This window comes from Aptenodytes forsteri, unplaced genomic scaffold (genome assembly GCF_000699145.1).
Source record: "Aptenodytes forsteri isolate BGI_AS27 unplaced genomic scaffold, ASM69914v1 Scaffold1, whole genome shotgun sequence".
Classification (NCBI taxonomy): Eukaryota; Metazoa; Chordata; class Aves; order Sphenisciformes; family Spheniscidae; genus Aptenodytes; species Aptenodytes forsteri.
In genome coordinates this window covers 7,800,850-7,819,091 of record NW_008795035.1, presented here as the reverse complement: position 1 = coordinate 7,819,091, position 18,242 = coordinate 7,800,850, and the positions used below count along the sequence as shown (strand labels likewise).

General features: G+C 44.8%; 1 protein-coding gene across 1 annotated transcript in view; it reads right to left on the bottom strand.

Moving 5' to 3' along the window:
- Positions 1 to 17,993, bottom strand: part of SLCO3A1 (solute carrier organic anion transporter family member 3A1) — a 126,183-nt gene extending 108,190 nt beyond the window's left edge. The window contains exons 1-2 of the mRNA XM_009276634.2: positions 17,853 to 17,993; positions 12,764 to 13,229 (exon numbers count right to left, since the gene is read on the bottom strand). Of these exons, the coding sequence (XP_009274909.1) occupies positions 12,764 to 13,229; positions 17,853 to 17,993 (607 nt within the window). The remainder of the gene's footprint in view (positions 1 to 12,763; positions 13,230 to 17,852) is intronic.
- Positions 17,994 to 18,242: the final 249 nt, after the last annotated feature.

Sequence of the window (18,242 nt, the reverse complement as noted above, 5' to 3'; positions counted from 1 at the left end):
TGCAGAAAGTGAGATGAACACAAGGAGCTACACAGGGGAGCATTTTATCCAGTAACACCGGAGAGCAGCAAAGCTTCATTTTCACTTCTCTTGTTTATCTGAAATTTTCACTTCAACAGGTCTTTTATATATCGGCAAAACCCATTCAAGACTACATTTTGCACCTAATGGGATGGCCTGCCCTAATCTTTGCCAGCTGCACCAACCCGTGCCTTATCCCCCCCACCCCAGTGCGCTTTCTCACCAGTCCAAGGAATTACTGGAGCATTCCTATCAGTGGTGGGATGTGGCATGGCCAGGGTGATGGCACAACTGCCATCTCTGGCAGCAACAAGGTTTTTGACAGGCAGATGCCACTTCTAAGATATCTTCACTCCAGGTGAACAGTTTCATTCCCGCTTCACCACCTTCATAGCCTTAAAGCCAAAACCCTAAGCATCCAGGCACGAAAGTAACAGACTTGGGAAGAAAAATGCACAACCTAACTAGGAGATGAGAAAAGCCACAGGGAACTGTGGAATTCACTGCCATTTCTGTTGTGCAGGCCATAAGCATAAGCGAGCTTTGAAAGTGACTGGACAAACCCAGGGCGCACGTCCCCTGTGCTGGTGGCTCCTGGAAGCGGGTCATGGAGCAGTGTGGAGTCTGACTGTCCTCAACCTGCCTCTTGCATCTCACTGACCACTATGCAAACACAGTGTTGGTCTCAGTTTAACCATCCAACTCTTGGAGACAAACATAGTTTGCAGAGGTGGAGCAGGCTAGTGCTAGCAGACAAGAAGCCAGGACCATTAACCCCTCTGACACTGAAAAGGAAGGAATGTCTGCACCCATGGAAGATACATTGCTTTGCAGGAATGCAGCGAAATGTTTTAGGTCTCAGAGCAATTGCAGGGCACTGGAGTCAGAATTCCTGGGGTCTATTCTCACCCTCCTGATAACTTGTTTTACAACCCTGGAGACACTGCTGGAGTAAGAGTATTTGTTTAACCCATGCGTAACTTGAGTTTTGCTACTACTTATAAATCAAGTACCTCCAGGATGCTAAGCACCTAATAAGGCACGGTATCCAATTACAGAAGAGACCGGTTTTCCATTTAATACATAATGCTCACCAACACAGGAAGGGAAGCGAGGTTTGGAGAGACAAGAAGTATATTTTACCAGATCAGGTGACAGATGGGAAACAAAAAGTAAATCCTTAAGTATGAGTAGTCACACTGGTCAGAACAAGATCCACCAAGCATGAATATGTGTGTTTTCCAGCTGCCTCAGCTGATCAAATAAAAGGTGTTATCCCTCCCTACAAACCTCTTACCCTCTGGCACCTGTGGGAAACTCTTCACAGCTTACACAGAACTACTGCAAATAGTTTAGTTTCCTGCCACACTGCTTCTTGCAGTCTACAACACAGCGTGCTTGTCTACCACTAGTACCAGAACAGCATGCTTTTACAGAGGACATAAATGAAGATATGCATTGACATAAAACAGAAGTGCAGTAAAACATCTTTACACTTGCATTGCAGGAATGTGAGTTTTGTAAATGTAAAATCTGGAGGGGGAATACTGAACACAAACACACACACACCTTTGTAAATGTAAAATCTGGAGGGGGAATATTGAACACACACACACACCCCTACACAACAAAACCAATGAGTGCCCAAAATGAACAGAAAGCTAAGAGTCAACCCACAGCCGAGGACAGTAAAGCATTTATCAATGCTCAAGACACCTTGGCAGCATGGCCAGCGTACTTTGTAGCTCACTTCCTGCATGCTACCGCCCCTTTCAGTCCCCCCAGCACTAATAATACTCTAACAAGTATTATTCTTTTGATGATCAGTCTAATTTGAATTAGGACATCCATATGTTGTTAGCTGATGGCTAACAAGATACAGGTGGTCTTTCATCACAAGGGTAATTGGTCTCTGCAGCAATGACTAATACAGCAAAGCTGTCCCAGTTGTCTTTTTCCCCCTAACATTATTTCTTTCCAACTCTAATAAGCAGTATCACTGTCTTGCACAAACAGTTACAGTGGGAATGGTTTGTCCAACACTGAGGATAGGAATGTACAGAAAACCATAGGGAAAAAGTGAGGTAAGCAGAGGGAGACAGGGAGGAAAGAATTGGTGCACAGTGTATCTTGCTCTTCTACCTGTTTGAACTCTTGAATTTCCGCTATTGCTTTGATCTGCTGCCTTTGGCCAGATCCTGCACCTTGTAATAGAGGCAGTCCTGTTTAGCTGCAGTTAAGTGCTCCGAGGTATTAAGTCAAAGTGACATGTTGTTAACATCCATCTGAGAAACTATTTAAATCCTCACATTTTAATTGGTTAATAAAGGGCCAAATTTGGATAGCCTCCTCCAGACAAAATCCCTATTACTGAAATCAAGAGGGGACTTACTGAGAGCAGGCCTCCCTCTAAGGAAAAGCCAAATACCTCATTAGCAGCACAGTTAATGAAATGGCTGTACCTTGGCAAAAAGAAATATACAAAAAGAATTTCCAAGTGCTTTCAAAGGACCAAAGTTCAAAGGAGCAATTTAGGGGCCAAACCCCAAACTTGGAGAAGGCAAAGCCAAAATGATTTGTCCAAAGCCAAGGGGAAAGCTACCAGCTGAATAACCCCAGACCAGCCAAGCAGAGGCCTTCTGCAGCCCTAAGGCTTTTCTCCAGCAGCGTGGGCTCTCCGAGCCTCCCCTTCCCCACGCCGGACCACAACGTCCACAGAATGCAGCACTCCCGGACCACGCTCTGGATGCCCTCAGCTGCCAGAGCCAGAGCCACACCGGCAGCAGCTGGAGGGGATCGACCCACAGTGCAAAAAGCTCATCCCTTCCCAGAGTCCATAGCCCTGCAGATTGCCTCCACACTACCCACATGAAAAAAATATAAGGAGGTCAAAAAGCCTCGAGTTTACTCCCAGGGTGAACCAAACTCCATACATGAAAGGGGAACATCATTTTTGCCCTGTACCATTTTCAGCCAGAGCTTCTGGGATGCAGCTCATGGCCAATTTCACCTTTCTCAAGCTCAGTTTGGGTCCTTTACTCAGTGTTTTCCTTGTGGCAGCAGAGCTAGTTTGCAAGACGCAGCTGACTGACAGCTGTAAAGTGACAGGTTAGTCAGTGGGGAAACACCTTGGCACCAGCACAGCAGCGGCTCTCCCGCCAGCAGAGCGGACAGGGCTCCAAAATAAGTAGGCAGATCTTCGGTAGGTTAAATCCCAGCACCAGGCCCCTGGTGACAAGTCTGCCAGATGAGAGGTTTCAGTTTGCTACCGATCCCATGCATACACTGCCTTCCTCCCCCAGTCCATGCACCACACCACGGAAGGGCTCCCACTCCACAGGGTCTTCTAATGGCTTACAAGGTGACCAAGCAGCAAGGAATTTTGCTGTCAAGTCAAGGAATTTTGTAGGTTTTTTGCAAGGTGCTCACCACTTGCAGCCACAGTTTTTCCTCCAGGCTAGTCCATCAGGGGTAATCAGACACTTGTAGTTATTGAGACTGTGCTGATATCTCCACAGCAGCTCTGCCCCGGGCCTCACAGAACAGGTATTATTGGGCCATCTCACACCTCTGATTCATGTCACAGATGTTCCTCTGGTGTTAACGCCATCAATTTTCAATTACTCAGGTGCACACGCTGAACCTGTCACATTGGTCAGGCACCTGTTGGACATCTCATGCCAGTTACACACGCAGCCTTGAAGAAAGCCTCATCCAGGGCCTGATCTGCCATCGCTCCTTGATGACCCTCACAGCCTCTGGGAAAAGCTTGTCCTGTCCCATTCCCCAGATCCCTGAAGGAGCTCAGCTGCCTTTTGGCTGCTACATCAGGGAGCGTCCTGCGCAGAGCCGCCCACGCACGGCAAAGCAGGCATGATAAAAACGCAACTTAACAGCAGCTTTGGCAGCCGAGTGCTGCCAGGCCCCATGTGTCAACAGACCATTGCCTGACCCGTATGTTTGTGCTGTGGCACTACTTGGGACTTTGCAAAAGCAAACACTTTTAGGAGGTTACTCAGATAGCACCTATCGGGCACCAAAAAGGTGTGAACGTCGGCAGGCCTAGCACCCAGCTCAAACCTGCAGCAGCCTCTCCAAAGGGCAAAAAAGTTGCAAAAAAGTGAGGTTGAGCACCTCACCCAGTGACAGAGGAGGCAGTTGTGAAAGCAGGAGCTTTTGTGAAAGGTTTTGCGTTCTCCTATACACTCATACAAGCACCTTGTCTTTCAGATAAACTGAGTAACAGCCAGCCGCAGGCGGGGAGCTGTAAAGCCAGGCCGGCCAGCTTTCCCTGGGGCTCACAACATGGCAGACATCACCAAGAGCAGCAGCAACAGGGGCCTGAAGCCCTGGAAGCATTGGGCAGGACGTGTGTATCAGGATATGCGATAAAGCAGTAACTTTGCAAGTTTAAGGCAGTGATTATCTCTTAACGCTACTTCAGGCCACTGACCTTTTTTGTTGCAAGGTTACAGCGGTACATCAAAATTCATGAAAGCTGTCTCTTGCTCACTTGGCTGAGGGTGAGTGGGATAATAATTTCTGACAATCCTAAAATATCCTCCATACCAAATTCTTTGTTTTGGTAGGAGAAGAGGACAACACAAGCCTCAGTATCGGGCAACAAGACTTTCTCCACTGCTTTGAGGTCAGTGCCCTGATTCGTGCTGGTGAAGGGGCAGATCCTGTGCCTTGTCCTGCCATGGGAAGGCACATGCCAGACACAGCTCCAAGCGTCCTCAGTGCAAGCCCGTAAACTGGGACCAAAACATCTGGAGGCTCCTTATGTGCAATGAGTTGGGGAGTCTCAGTCGAATTCCCAGGAGAAGGGCCAAGACTGACAGCACATCCCAGCTCGCTTCCACTTGCACCATCAAGGAGGTACAACACAGCCTTCAGCTCTTGACATGGGCAACTCAGCACCTTCCAATCTATTTAATTAATTTTATGGACCTTGGGACTAATATGTACCGTCCTCTGCACGCCTGCCATTTAAATGACAAGGACAGTGCTTTAAAGAGGCTGCCCCAGGAATGATGTACCTCACTAGGCTCTCCCAGCTGATGACTGTTTTAATACGCTACGGAAAGAAACCAACATGCTCAAAAATTGAAGTGATTTTTACAAGACACCAGAGTCAGCAAATCCCAATTAAGCCAAAAATCAGCTGCAGAGTACACAGAGAGCAGAGAGTAACATGGAAACAGCTCCCACCCTCAATATGCTCTCACACAAAGTCATTTGTGTTGGACTCAAGCTTTATTTACTCAGCTCATGACAAAAAAAAGCTTTTAGCAGAAGGTTAAGGTAGCTGGAGCAATTGCTGTAAAATAATGGAGCCCAGAGAAGTTATGACTTTGTGCATATATACGTTTAATTGAATAAATACATCCATTCAGCTACTGCCTTTCACAACTCAGCCTTCCTGCCTGCAGTGGGGAAGGTTATTCCCATTAATTGATTATTGTTACTGCTCTAATACACCCTACACACTTGTTTATGTTTCCATTTAATTTTCCAGAATATTACCACTGGCGCTGTAAAAGGGGACATGCGTAACCAAGCCAGCCCCGCTGACACACAGCAAATGAGAACACAGATCTCTCCCCAAAGGGGAATAATTATAAAAGGCTGCAGGTTATCAATGGATCAGTGGGTTAGGCCAATGTAGTTAATACCGGTATATCCGCATGAAGCCATGCAATTTAATCTGATCACAGTTAGTCCACGGGGAACACAACCCAGTGAATCTGATGCAAAGGCCCTTTCAATAACGAACAGGCATCAACGGCACTCACGGTGGCAATAGCACTCCTTTTAGTTTAGTGTTAATATCGTGTCTTTATCAACCCCTTGGAGACAGTGGCAGAAAGGAAAGGCTCTCCAAATCACCCGTAGGAGGATGCATTTACCGAACAAAACGATTACAAAATTCCATCAAGTCTTTAGGTTAAAAATATTACATACCTACAAAACTGCATATACCAGCAAGGAGAAAAGCATTTCTCTGGAAAGACTGCTCACACTCCGCAAGTGCACGTGCCCACATGGAGGTAGACAAACTCACCAAGCAGCTTGTGGGTATTGAGTGGGCACACAGAGGAAATAAAACAGATAGGAAGTCAGCTAAGATCTACCACAAAAGACCTAGTAGAAGCAGGCTTTAAAAGGAAAAGGGTTAAGGAAAGCACAAGGCTGGCAGAGCCTTAAGCGGGTGAGCTCAGAGAAGCATGTTCCAGCAAGAAGGGCTAATGTGAATAAAGCACCCATGTTGTTTGCAGACCGCAAATGAGCACACAAGGACAGAGTACGGTCAAGTGGGAAAGGCTGTGAGGAATGAAAAGGATAAGCAGCCAGGATGGGCAGAGCTGTACAGACCTCTCAAGCGGGTCCTAAAGACCTTCTAATCAATACGCATCAGCGGAGGGCCTCAAGAGGCCGGTGATAGGACCTGTATGTTACAAACAAACAATTATTCCACTTGCTATGGTTTAGAAATGTAGGCTCAAACATACACTTTAAGAAATTTGAGAAATTTGGAAAGGGTAAGACTGAGCAAAATGCATTCATCCTCCGCGCAAGAAACTTTTCAGCAGTTATAGACAAAACTAGCAAGCAGCTACTGGAAACCTAAGTGAATTTCTTGATGGGGGGGAAGAAAAAAAAAAAATCACAGAACGAAAAAAAAAAATTCTACAGACTTGGGAAGGGACAGAAACAATGTCCATCTCAACACATTTTTGTGGGTACCCAGGGTCCTCACTAACTTTACACAGAACCTACCATGCTGTAGATATCAAGCTATGTAAAGAGGAGAATATATTTCCAGTCTGAAAGCCAAACATCTGCAAAATTTGCTCTTTAAGCTCCAAAATATTCGCGTTTCTCAGAATTATGTGGTGTGTGTCCCAGGAAACAGAATTCTGAAAGCTTCAAAAAAAAGGGTGACATTTGCCATTATGAAAGGTGCTGTCACTGACTGTCCATTCTACAGTCCTTCAAATATAGTACGTTACATACAAGAATACTGGTTAGACAATGGGGGTAACATCCTGTGGAGTGTTGGGGTTTTCAACTCTCTGATTTCTATGGCTTTTTCTTTACTGGCATTGAACACATTTTTGCTTTTGTTTATAAAATCAGAAACCCCATTTCCTTTTTTAAATTTTTTTTTTTAGTATTTATTATGTATATTAGGATTCATCAATATCAGATACACAGTAGATGAATGGTTTCAAAATTCACAGCAACTGCTTAGCTTACCAACATGAGCTTCCTAATAGAAATCAAAGTACTATTCCTTTGTATTACCACATACAAAACGTTGACTCAATCTCTGATGATTTCAGCATCTTATGCTGATAACTTGCTATTAACTCCCCACCATAGATACTAACTCTCAGATTTAATTCTTGTCAGTCGAGAAAATGTTTCTGCTTCTCCAAAACACAATGGCTGCTGTCATTTTGACTGACGTAGACTACCATAAGTGATTTTTCAAATGGACAAATTTATCTCTGGAGACAGCAAGATTCCAGCTAGGGCATGTTTGTCGTCTTCTGCAGCAAATCTTGAGTTGGTGCTTAAAGCAAGCAAGAAAGCACCGGAAAAGAGAGTGAGCATTTCTCTATGACTGTCGTCACAAAACAAAAAGTGCTTCCACACATTCAATGCAAAATAACCCCACGCTGCTGCAAAGGTGAAAGTCGGCAGTGACAACGCAGGGTCCCATCCCCCTTGCTGGGTTAGTCCCATCTGGGCAGATGTGGAAAGAAAACACCATCCTGTTGAGTTCTGCTCTTACACCAAGGGTAATAGCTGGAACAACCATGTGATAAACCAAAATACACACAGCAAAGGCCAGACAGAAGCCTGGGAGATGAGACAGAAGAAAACAGCTAAACAGGCACATCCAGCAGTGCTGAGTTTTCTAAATTTCCGTTCCTCCACCCTGCCACAAAGCAGACCAAGAACAGCTCTATGCCCCTGAGCACACTAGCTCAGGCACACCCTTGCACCACCAATAACTCAGGAGCACTCATCACTCCTCATCACTTACTCCTTGACTCAAGACTTGCCCCTTCTGAGATTTCCTTGAAGTCATTCTTCACATTACAGCAGTTTCTGCAAGTCAGCGGGGAGTCTGAAGTGGTGGGTCCTGAACATGTGGGGTATGTGTCCATGAAGTTAAACACTGAGACAGCTTCAGCAAACTTAAAGATAATCTCTGATGCCTTAAAGATCAATACAGCATTCTTCCAAATGAGCCACACAATCTGGCAGTGCTCCCTCCAACATCAATATCAATTTCCTCCATCAACAGGAGGCAGAATAATAGCAACTTCCTCTGTATAATGCAGCCCTTAATTGTCCCAGATCAAATACTGGCTCCCAGAGGCTATTCATTCTGCTCTATAGGTAACCATGTCCTAGACAAGATGCAAAAACTTTTATCAGCAAATGTTAAATGCTGCAGGAAGCCCAGAAGGTGCGTATGGAGACTGCTAATAACATTAATCTACCACATTACTGCACTGTCTCTAACTGAACATGCAAACCACTGCTGAGAGCAACGTGGGTACTCCAGTGACCAGAAAACACTTGCAAGCTCTTGCTCATCTGAGAGGCAGCAAATCCATATAACCACTGTCAGATCAGGTTTTTTCCCCCCCTGTATCAGCTCCACGTCACCTCCGATTCCCCTCCTAATGACAAAGTCTTCATTGATTTCAACAGAACTCAGCAAGACCTAGCAGAAAACGAACTAAAGAAAAGAGGGAAATGTCAAGTGAGTCATTAGCGGGTAGAGAAAGGAACTGTGTAGTAAGTAGTCTTCAACATACTTTTCCTCCTTTAAAATAAACGATGCCACAAATTGAGGGAACCCTTTGACATTAGTGAAGCTGCAGCAATAACAAGCCCTGCACAGTCTGCAGGAGTGAGGAATTCCTCCACTCAAAGGGATTACTTACGCCAAATGCCAATACACACACAGGTAAAATTAACCTGCTTGTTTGGAAACCTCTAGATGGGAGTTCAGATCTGAAAATACAAGAGCAGACCCAAACAGAGAGAAGCAAGCAAACCAGCACAAACCCAGGAGATTTTTCCCAACTTCAAACAGCTAAGAAAATTCCTTTATTTTTTCATCTTTTGGCTGCTATTGCCAACGTTATGACCTTTGTGTTGAGCAGGCGCTCAGATGCTGAAATGGGAGGAGAATGTATTTCCCATCATTAGCAGGAGCAGGCATGGTCCCGCTATCTTTCTAACTCTGTTACGGCACAAACATATTTTCTTTTGAACATCCTTTGGTGCGTACTCCCATGCATGCATCTTTTTGATTTGGTCTGCCCTCAGTTACCACAACACAGCCCTTTTTCCTAGCGCTGGTTACTACAGCAACAGAATCTGTTTGAGTTTGGTAGCAACACATTGCAGGCATCAAAATATCTGCTATTACCTCAAGAAACATGAGACTACATGTCAGCAGCCCATGCCACAGAGATATCTTCCTGTAATACTTCACCCCTGTCTCTGTAATTATGAAACTCTATGAATTCCCACCTCCTTGGCAGAGCACGAGCCTGAGCAACCTCTGTCTTCAAAGGATGCACAACAGAGGTGCACTGCCCACCATATCCTGTGTGCCTGTCACTGCAGAGAAACCACAGCGAGCCAGATTTGATGGACTTCATGGCCAGAAATATATTATATTCCACAGATGCTATTACAGGCACTAGCAGTTAAAGCCAAAGTTTCACTTTAAATTCCATATGGTACCACATCCGCATTCTTCTGCACACACGTATTAGTACTAATACAAAAAGAAGGTTGGGGGGGGGGTGTCTTCTTTGTTTTGGGGATTTTTGTTTTGTTTTTTTAAACTAGGAGTCTTCCTGTATTGTCATTTCACTGCAAAGAGACTTTATTAGATATTATATTAAGTTACTCCACTGAACTCTTGTACGACTTGGAAGGAAGGAAAAAAAATGCTCAGTGTACAGTTATTTATCTAAATCGCTGCCTTGGGACACAAGAGGGTTTTTATTGCAGCAGGTGAACAATTACTAGTACTTAGCTGTCAGGTGAGAGACTGCTTCTTCCCCCCAGCCACAGTACAGCCCAAATACAGCACAAACATACTCGACATTAGCAATATACTAAAGACAGCATGGACTGGTCAATCTGATCATTTCTCAGCCGCAGCCAGCCATGATAGAAGTTCAGCCAGACTATTACCACTGTTACTAATTAGTTTCTATCCTGAGAGAATAACCTATGCCAGATTTGCTCCTAATTTAAACTGAGGGAACCTACCCAAAAATGTTTTATCCGGTCACACACAGTGTAGCCCCTACTGAGTGAGTGTGCTATCATGAAAAAGCAAACTGATATAAATATAGCACAGTGACAGTATACACTCTGCAGTTATTTCCTCTGTGAAACAGAGAAGAATGAAGTGGGTAAGCTGCTCAGCCAGCTTTCTGCTAAGGCCACTGAAAATTGCATTGATGACATCAACAAAAATAATCAGTTAAAGACAAATCTGAGCAAGTAATTCTCAAACAACATTTTAAACTGAGGAATTTAACCTCCTGTCAAGTATTCACAAACCTGAGAAGACATGTACATTTCCACCAGCTTCTTCTCCATTTATATTCATTCACAGAACAGATTTTTTTCCTGTTAGCTTTTATTGTTACTAACCAAATTGATTGCAGGTTGATGTAAGAATTAATCATCCCATATCTGAAAACCTACCTGTGACGGATAGGCTGGGACAGGCCAGATATTAAACTTCATTGTTGGTATGGCTGATTGGTTGAGTGTGCATACACATGCACTCTTCTGCAACCCATAATTCATATGTAGAAAATTCAGATTATGATTTTCACAGCTAAAGCTAGTAAAGCAAACAACCCCAAAATGCTTGGGTTTTTTTAAAAACTCTACATGTAGAAAGGAACATGGTTAGAAGCATATGTCTGAAGGAAAAATAATGAAGCAGCATATAGTAAGCAGAAATCATTTTCTGGCAGTATTTTCCCAGCTACAGTTGAACTGCCAACTTTAAAGAAGTTATTTTAGCATACAAGATGAATGTATCTCAGGAACAAAAAGAATCACTCTTCCTAACCCTCCTCTCTTACACCCTCCTCAATCCTGTTCTCAGACAGGAAGCATTGCTTAAAAAATGCCCATGGAACAGACTGAAAGAAGTTGCTGCTTCTCTATATAGTTATTTATAATAGATAATCTTAGAATCACTCTTAATTCCAGCTCATCATTTATGGTGTTGGCAACGTTGCTCCAGTGAATTTAGTCTCATTATTCACCTTTGGGTTATACAGTATCTTCTCTTTTATATATCATCCTGCTTTATCCAGTGGATCCCTCACAAGCATTTACAGAACCAAGTAACAGTGAATAACGATCCAAGGACAAAGCTAAATGCTGAAATACTATCATTTTTATGGCCAGTTACAGTAAAACATGGACACACTTTGAATATGCAGAAGAACCTCTTTAGGTAAAGCAGCAATACATCCAGGAATGCCACAGCATGCTATGTAGTTAGTCTTTCCAACAGGCCTCTGCGCTATCCCAAGACACTGAACACCACTCAGAAAGTCAGCGGGACTGTTCAACTTTGCTGCCTGTGGTCATATCCCAGCTGCGTTCAGTCACGCTTGGGAACTTGATAAAAATGTCTTTGCAAAAAAAAAAAACAAACCCCAAAAAACAAAACCAGTAATGGGATCATCCATTCAGTTGAAAGTCACATCAAGACAGGGATAATGGGACAAGCGCACAGAGTTTTGGTTACTGGAAACCATACTAACAAGTGCAGAAGGATGGCAGCAATGGCAGCACACACTTCACTGATTTATTGCATTGGAGCCATTTATCTAGTGACAAGTCCTGCGGAAAAAAGAATGAACCAAGCTGGTAAGTTTTTCAGAGAGCAACTTCACCTACAACATCCTCTTTAAACCTGCTGGAGAAGGTACTACTGCTGAAACCCACGAACACTTTACCCCAATAACAGAGATGTTTCATTGGGTAATTGAAGCCAAATCTCACATCTTAACCATCTGGAAGAATTCTGCAACATGATCACCAGAATCATGAGTTCTACTTCAGGCTCACCATGTCTCAAAATAGACCTCAGCAGCTTCCGCATCCCATTCTGTTACAGGGATCACATTATCTGGGATCCTGCCACAGCATGCTGGGTCACAGCACCTACTCCGTAACAGGCACTTCCTTGCTAAAACTTGATGGTGGTAGTGACAAGGCATGCGTCTCCTCTCAGTCTCCTTATACTGCAATGATCACTCAGACACAGACAAATGCTTCGGAACAGGAAGGGAACTAGGATATCCTGGGGGGCGGGGAGGGAATCTTCATCACATATACCACTTGGAAATTCTTCAGCTAAAACTCAACCATAAGCCACCAATATCAGAATTTAAAACAGTCTGGGCAAACACAATAGAAGGAGTGAGCATCTTCCTAATCATCCAGTAATAATCACCACGGCTGTCAACCTTGACCATTGCTACAAGGAAATATCACTGCGTTTCCCTGCTGCTTACAACTGCTTGGTGTAGAGACCCATGCCAAGCTACCTTCACAAGCATAGCAGCACATGGAGAAGAACATCAAACAGAAAACAAGAGCGAGATGCCAGCCCGCAAGAAAAGCCTTCAGTGAGAAGAAGTTCATAGAGCCTTACCAATGTAGAGGGAGGAATCTTTCCGCCTCACGTGGTCATCAATGTAGGAAACTCCCAGGGGCTGGACAGGGGTAGCACCAATGCCCAGGAGGACCTGTGCTCCAATGAGCAGCAAGTACATCATGTTGGTAGCTGTCCTATTCCTGCAGATAAGGTCCGGGTCTGGTCCCTCATCACTGGTGGACCCGTTGGCAGCACACACATCCCTCCCTTCAGCCCCCCAGCGTATTTCTCCCGATTCATATTCGTACTGGTGGGTCAGAAATTCAGGCAACGCGGAAAGGAGGGCACCCAAGGCCATGACTATCCCTCCACATCCTATCAAGCGTGGACGGTGTCCTCGGGCTCCAAAGTAGCTCACGAAGAGGATGAGGGCCAGGTTGCCGATCTCAAAGCTGCTGGCAATGACACCCACATCAGCGCTCTGAAGGTTGAATCGCCGCTCCAAGGTGGTTAAAACACTCACCTACAACAGAGAAAACCAGAGAAAATTACTGAAAGGGAATACAACCTGCCTTCTGTCCTCCCCATATGTCCTGCTAAAGCATAAGTTTCCTTGACTTTCCCTTGGAGCCAAAAACGTACACATCGAGGACATCCAAATCACAGTATAGTAGTAGTTGACCTCCAAGCATGATCTGACTATTCAAATACAGCCACATCAGAAGGTCCTAATACCAACTGACATTTCACAGCCTACCACCTGTCTGAGCGCGTGTTAACTTCCAAATTCCTGCGTACATCAATGTATATTTTGGGTGCCTGCAGAGACCCATGACTCCATGATTGGTTAGCCTCTCTTTGGGCTCCCTTTCTATCTGAATGCACAGCCTTCACATTGCAAACACTGTTCCACAGAACCAAGGCACAAACCACACCAAGCCCCACATCATGCCGGGCACCCAATCTTTCTCTTGGAATGAATCGCAGTTAGCGAGCAGCAGAAAACCTTGCGGATACTTGGCTCGCACACCAGCACAAGGCCATCAAGTCAGAAACAGTGATGCACAAATAGGCAATTTGGCCAGCATAGAAGACTTCTATTAAAATATGTAAATAAAATGCTGATCAAAGGGTTTAAACTGTTTGTGGATTAGTTAATGACTGGGATCATCACTTACAGAGTATTTTTGAGAAGACAGGCCAATTAAGGTTTACATAGACGATTTAAATCCACCACGAAGATGGGAAGATTTAACAAATAGTGGTTATTTAACACTAAGAAGAGAGAAGCACATGAATAGTCTTCAAATATTTAACTGCTGTGAAAAGGAATGACCTGTTCTTTGCATTCAAAATGGGCAGGGCAAGAAGTGACAGGTTTAAACTGCAGCAAGAGATGATTCAGGTTAAATACAAGTTGGGGAGAAACCAGAGTTTTATCGGTAAGGATTGTGAAGCACTGAAATACGCTGCCTGGAGAGGCTGCAGAGGTCTTTAAAAGAGCACAGACCAGCATCTGTCAGGAAAGACACAGGTACGACCGATCTTGCCATAAGGCAGGAAAATGAACCAGATCATCTCTTGAGAGCTCTTCCAGTCTTGGTTACGTGGTGCAATGAAACACAATGTGGATTTTCCGCAACGGTCATAGTACTGATCAGAGTATGAAGATGAAACATTAGGTACCTCACTTGCTGTCATCCCTGCTGAAGGGACAAAACTCAGCGCATTCTCATGTCTACAGCAGTGTCCCCCTTATACAAGGGGGAAAAAAAAAACCAACAAAATCTTGTACATGTCACAGAAATGCCAAAAACTTTTACCTTGGATAAAAGACTATCTTGTTTTTCAAATTGCATAAGATGAAGATATTTAAGGTTTTGCTAAAACAGGCAGGCTTCTCTATTCAAAAAAACATGTGATAAAGACCTCAGAGCAGAAGGTAGCCCCTGGATAGAATAAAAATAGCCTCCCACTGGAAGCACTGGAAATCTTTGCTGATAAACCTCACAAAGCAGGAGCCAGTCTGACCAACTTTAAAGTATTCTGACAGCAGCTCTTCTCTGGGGGCAGTTAGCCTCTGTTAGGGTACACCAGGGCACAGTTGGACAAAGACAGCCCCATCGGCAACAAAATGGAAAAATGGAAACAACCCACTTCTGCTGCTTTGCATAAGCAAAAGCTCCCAAACCTGACCCTGATAAGTGTCCAAGTCAGACCTCCAAAACTGGACTGTTTTAATGATTTCTGAAAATTCAGCCTTCATCCCACACAGGCAGTTATGATTTTATACTACCACTGTAACCCTCCCCCACTAATGAGCCAAGAACTGAGCAAGGCAAAAAACAACCCCCCTAAAAAAATTAAACCCTATGACTGAAGGCAATGCAATAGCAATAATTCTTCCCCACACCAAAGCCAAGTGAAGATGTGCGTGTCAGAGGGAGAGGAGATTGCCACTTCATCTGAAACACCAGGTGCAGGTACCTGTTGGGATTAAACAGCTCTGCAATTCACCAGGGGAAACGATGTCCTCTTGAGCGAGGGCACAGCACAGTCTGTCCCCACTCCAGCGACCTCGGCTACGCTGCTCGGCCAGCAGTGCTTGAGCACACATCTAACAGCAACATCACTGTTCCCAACCCTCCATGGGAGCCAGGGCGACAGAGCTGAGAGATGGCAACAGACACTGCTAGAAAACACTACGTTGGTATTTTCAAAGCAAGGCACACCAAGGTGGAGGGATACGGACAACATCCCGTTGTCCCAGACAGCCCCACCAGGCACTCATGCGACAGAGCTACATTTATCATCCACAACACAGGACTGGTTTTGTTGCAAGGTGTAATCTAACAGGGCTGGTGCAGTCAGACTGGTAGGACTCTAGATTTCAACACCACACAGCAAACACCAAAAAACTCTAAGCGATGCAAAGCCCTGCTATGGGAGCCCTCCTTCATGCTACCACCTCCGGCACATCCTTAGAGGAACTCGGCTATAGTTGAGGTCCCATGAACAGCAATTTTGGCAGAATGGGGAATCTCTCCAAAATGAGTACTTAACTCTGAGCATGCAAAAACATGTCTATGGTGCTCATTTTTGAGCTGTACCTAGATAGGAAACTCATAATTACTCATTACAGCTGTGTAAACTGAGGCATAGAGAGCCAAATATTAATGAGACAAGTACAGTAAACAAAATTAATTTGTGATGGAATAATTTAGGCTGGAAGACTGAAAGCCAACAGAAGTGATTTTCCAAGGCCAACTGGTATTAACTAGCTTTGGAAGCCTCTCCCATATTTCAACCTGGCTGCCAAATTTTAGGCTGTTACCATACATATATACAAGTGGCTAGAAAGCAGGATGATATTTAGAAACACTTGGGTGCCACACCTTACCAGGGTCAGATTTTGGACAGCTGGATTTCAGATAAAAAACTGCACCATTTCTAAGTGCTATTCACAGTGACAGGGACAGTAAATAGATGACAAACCTGGGAACTAAAACCAGAAGTCCCAATTCTCATTCTGCTCTTATTTCAGTGGGACTTCAGTTGTTCTCTGCCTTTTTAGAAAAGCTAAACCACTCACAATAGAGAAACAGAGCCTCACCATCCCAACAGTTTCTTGCTTTGCTTTGGTGATGAGACTGAAACAAAAGGAGGAGGCGGACGACGACACAAAGCAAACTCCAATCCTCTTGATAAAAGCTGGCAGGAGTTCTCCTTATTCCTCTGGCCAGACCACACTGTGTTTCCCAGCTTGCTCCTTCTGGCTGTAGCACTGCCACCCAGTACTACCAGCTCTGCCTTTATTAAGTGGGGTATGGGGTGCAGGGGGGGCATGGTGAAAGAACAAAACCATCACATCAGCCTTGAGCATCCAGAGGAAAACAGCATCCAAGTACAAAGCGCTGAGACCAGTGTCAGCAGAGTAGCCTCCAAAACACTGACAGTCATGGGGGAGGGTGGAATATCCCAAAATAAAAACAGGGCTGGGAAATAAACTGTCAACATGCAGATTTTTAGCCAGAGAACACCAGGAACACAACTGCATTACATCCAGGGTGGCTACAGCCCAGACAGCGCAGCCCAAATTCTTGCTTTGACATTGGCTGTGACCTTAAATACACAGGCCGACTACAAAATCGGCATTAGCACAGCAGAGATGTTACCTGCATTTACTCAAAACAAACCTCTGCCCACGGCTAGACTCATTCTCCCACCCTCCTCTACACCCTACCTTTATGGGGCTTCCTGCATATAAGGTGTAACCTGACTAAATGTTACGTGCAGTTTGCACGTGGGATGCTCCTGGTGCCCTTGTAACTGTTAGATAAAAGAGCGCTGTACTGCCCATATTTCTTTTCACAAGCCTGCTCCCCAGCAGATAAGCCATCACCACTCCTAGACACTAACTCTATTTATCAAGTTACATAAAATGTTGCGAAAGACACGACAGGTCCCTGTAAAATACTGACATCATGTGAAAAGGCTGCAGGGATTATAAAGAGTCCCTGTGCGCTGAGACCAGGTTGAGCATTCAATTGCGCAGCCCACGTGGATGTTGGTTTAATAGCAGGGACGCAGGGAATGGACTGGTGCAGCAGCACAGCGGCTTCAGATGGACAACCTCCTGCTAAAACACAGCGGGAAACGCCAGGAGCCCACATTATTAGCTGTGAAGCTGCTATTTCCTGGCTCCTGTCAATTTACACAGCTGTTTTGCCAGGGCTGGAAAGAATAGATTAAAAGAATATTCACTTAAAAAAGCTTCTAACCTGAGATGAAAACAGTTACCAGGAAGCTATTACAACATCCAGTGAAATTCAGGCAGACAAGATACATGAGACACATGCGGTTTGACGCCAAAAAGTTAGCAGTGTGAAACCACCCACTGGACCAGACAAGTCCAGAGAAGGCGTGAGAGGACAGAGGTAGAGACAGCATTGTAATCGTGGCAAATGCCAGTGCCCACGATGTTTGGAACAGCACTGAAGCTACAGCTTCGTATGGGTATGTGCCTGTGCTAAAGGCAGCTGTACCTTGCCTGCTACTCTTATGTCCTCATGTCTGTCCTGCAGACCATTCCTTAGCAGATCATCGAGGCTCTGACCAGCAAAGTACTTTAGCTGCAGCACTGTACAGAGCCCTCAATCGTGCCAGCCTCGTTTGCCTTTTTCCGTGTCTCAAGGCCTCCACCACCCCCTTTGATAGGAACTGCCTTTCTGTCTCTAACTACGTCCTCCGTCTCCAGCAGGATTCCCATTTCACCCACTCCAGACATCTCACACTCAGTTTTTAAGAGCAGCTCCACTAAGATTTAGCTATGGCATTAGAGACATCAACAGGACTGTGTGGCTGTTGTTAGTCCACAAGTTCATGCTCCTCCAGACTAAGTCTACGCCAGATCAGTCAACTGGACTACCGTAAACTAAATCAGGTTGGGCATCTGTGCATCTTGCTCATGCAGAAAGCAGGCTCGGAATCTAGAAAGATCATGTAATCCAGCCTTCTGCCCTTCTGTGAGCACACT